Here is an 885-nt window from a genome sequence, read left to right on the forward strand (position 1 = left end):
TGATGCCTGCTTCACCACCTTCTTGATGTCATCATATTTGGCAGCTTTCTCCAGGCGGCAGGTCAGATCCACAACAGACACGTTGGGGGTGGGGACACGGAAGGCCATGCCAGTGAGCTTCCCATTCAGCTCAGGGATGACCTTGCCTACAGCCTTGGCTGCACCAGTGGAAGCTGGGATGATGTTCTGGGCAGCCCCTCGGCTGTCACACCACAGCTTCCCAGAGGGGCCGTCCACAGTCTTCTGGGTGGCAGTGATGGCATGGACGGTGGTCATGAGTCCCTCCACAATGCCGAATTTGTCATGGATGACCTTGGCCAGAGGAGCCAAGCAGTTGGTGGTACAGGAGGCATTGCTGACAATCTTGAGGGAGTTGTCATACTTCTCATGGTTCACACCCATCACGAACATGGGGGCGTCAGCAGAAGGAGCGGAGATGATGACCCTCTTGGCCCTGCCCTTCAAGTGAGCCCCAGCCTTCTCCATGGTGGTGAAGACCCCAGTGGACTCCACAACATACTCAGCACCAGCATCGCCCCATTTGACGTTGGCGGGATCTCGCTCCTGGAAGATGGAGATGGACTTCCCATTGATGACAAGCTTCCCGTTCTCAGTCTTGACTGTGCCGTGGAATTTACCCTGGGTAGAATCATATTGGAACATGTAGACCATGTAGTTGAGATCAATGAAAGGGTCATTGATGGCGACAATATCCACTTTACCAGAGTTAAAAGCAGCCCTGGTGACCAGGTGCCCAATACGGCCAAATCTGTTCACTCCGACCTTCACCATTGTGTCTCGGGCACGCGGCTGGCACTGCACCTCAAAATGTTGAAAATAGAACTGCCCTATGACCCAGCAATTGCACTGCTGGGTATTTACCCT

General features: G+C 53.9%; 2 protein-coding genes across 2 annotated transcripts in view; both read right to left on the minus strand.

Moving 5' to 3' along the window:
* Nucleotides 1-6: 6 nt before the first annotated feature.
* LOC111140562 (glyceraldehyde-3-phosphate dehydrogenase-like) lies at nt 7-819 on the minus strand (the record flags this gene model as incomplete). The annotated part of the gene is made up of 1 exon (XM_022492777.1): nt 7-819. A coding segment is annotated over exon 1 (786 nt), but the record flags the coding sequence as incomplete, so codon positions are not given.
* Nucleotides 820-878: 59 nt separating this feature from the next.
* LOC111140561 (glyceraldehyde-3-phosphate dehydrogenase-like) overlaps nt 879-885 on the minus strand; it is a 759-nt gene continuing 752 nt past the window's right edge. Inside the window, exon 2 of the mRNA XM_022492776.1 lies at nt 879-883. Within this exon, the coding sequence (XP_022348484.1) occupies nt 879-883 (5 nt within the window). The remainder of the gene's footprint in view (nt 884-885) is intronic.

The sequence above is a fragment of the Enhydra lutris genome, unplaced genomic scaffold (genome assembly GCF_002288905.1).
Source record: "Enhydra lutris kenyoni isolate GAN:26980312 unplaced genomic scaffold, ASM228890v2 scaffoldscaffold3431, whole genome shotgun sequence".
Classification (NCBI taxonomy): Eukaryota; Metazoa; Chordata; class Mammalia; order Carnivora; family Mustelidae; genus Enhydra; species Enhydra lutris.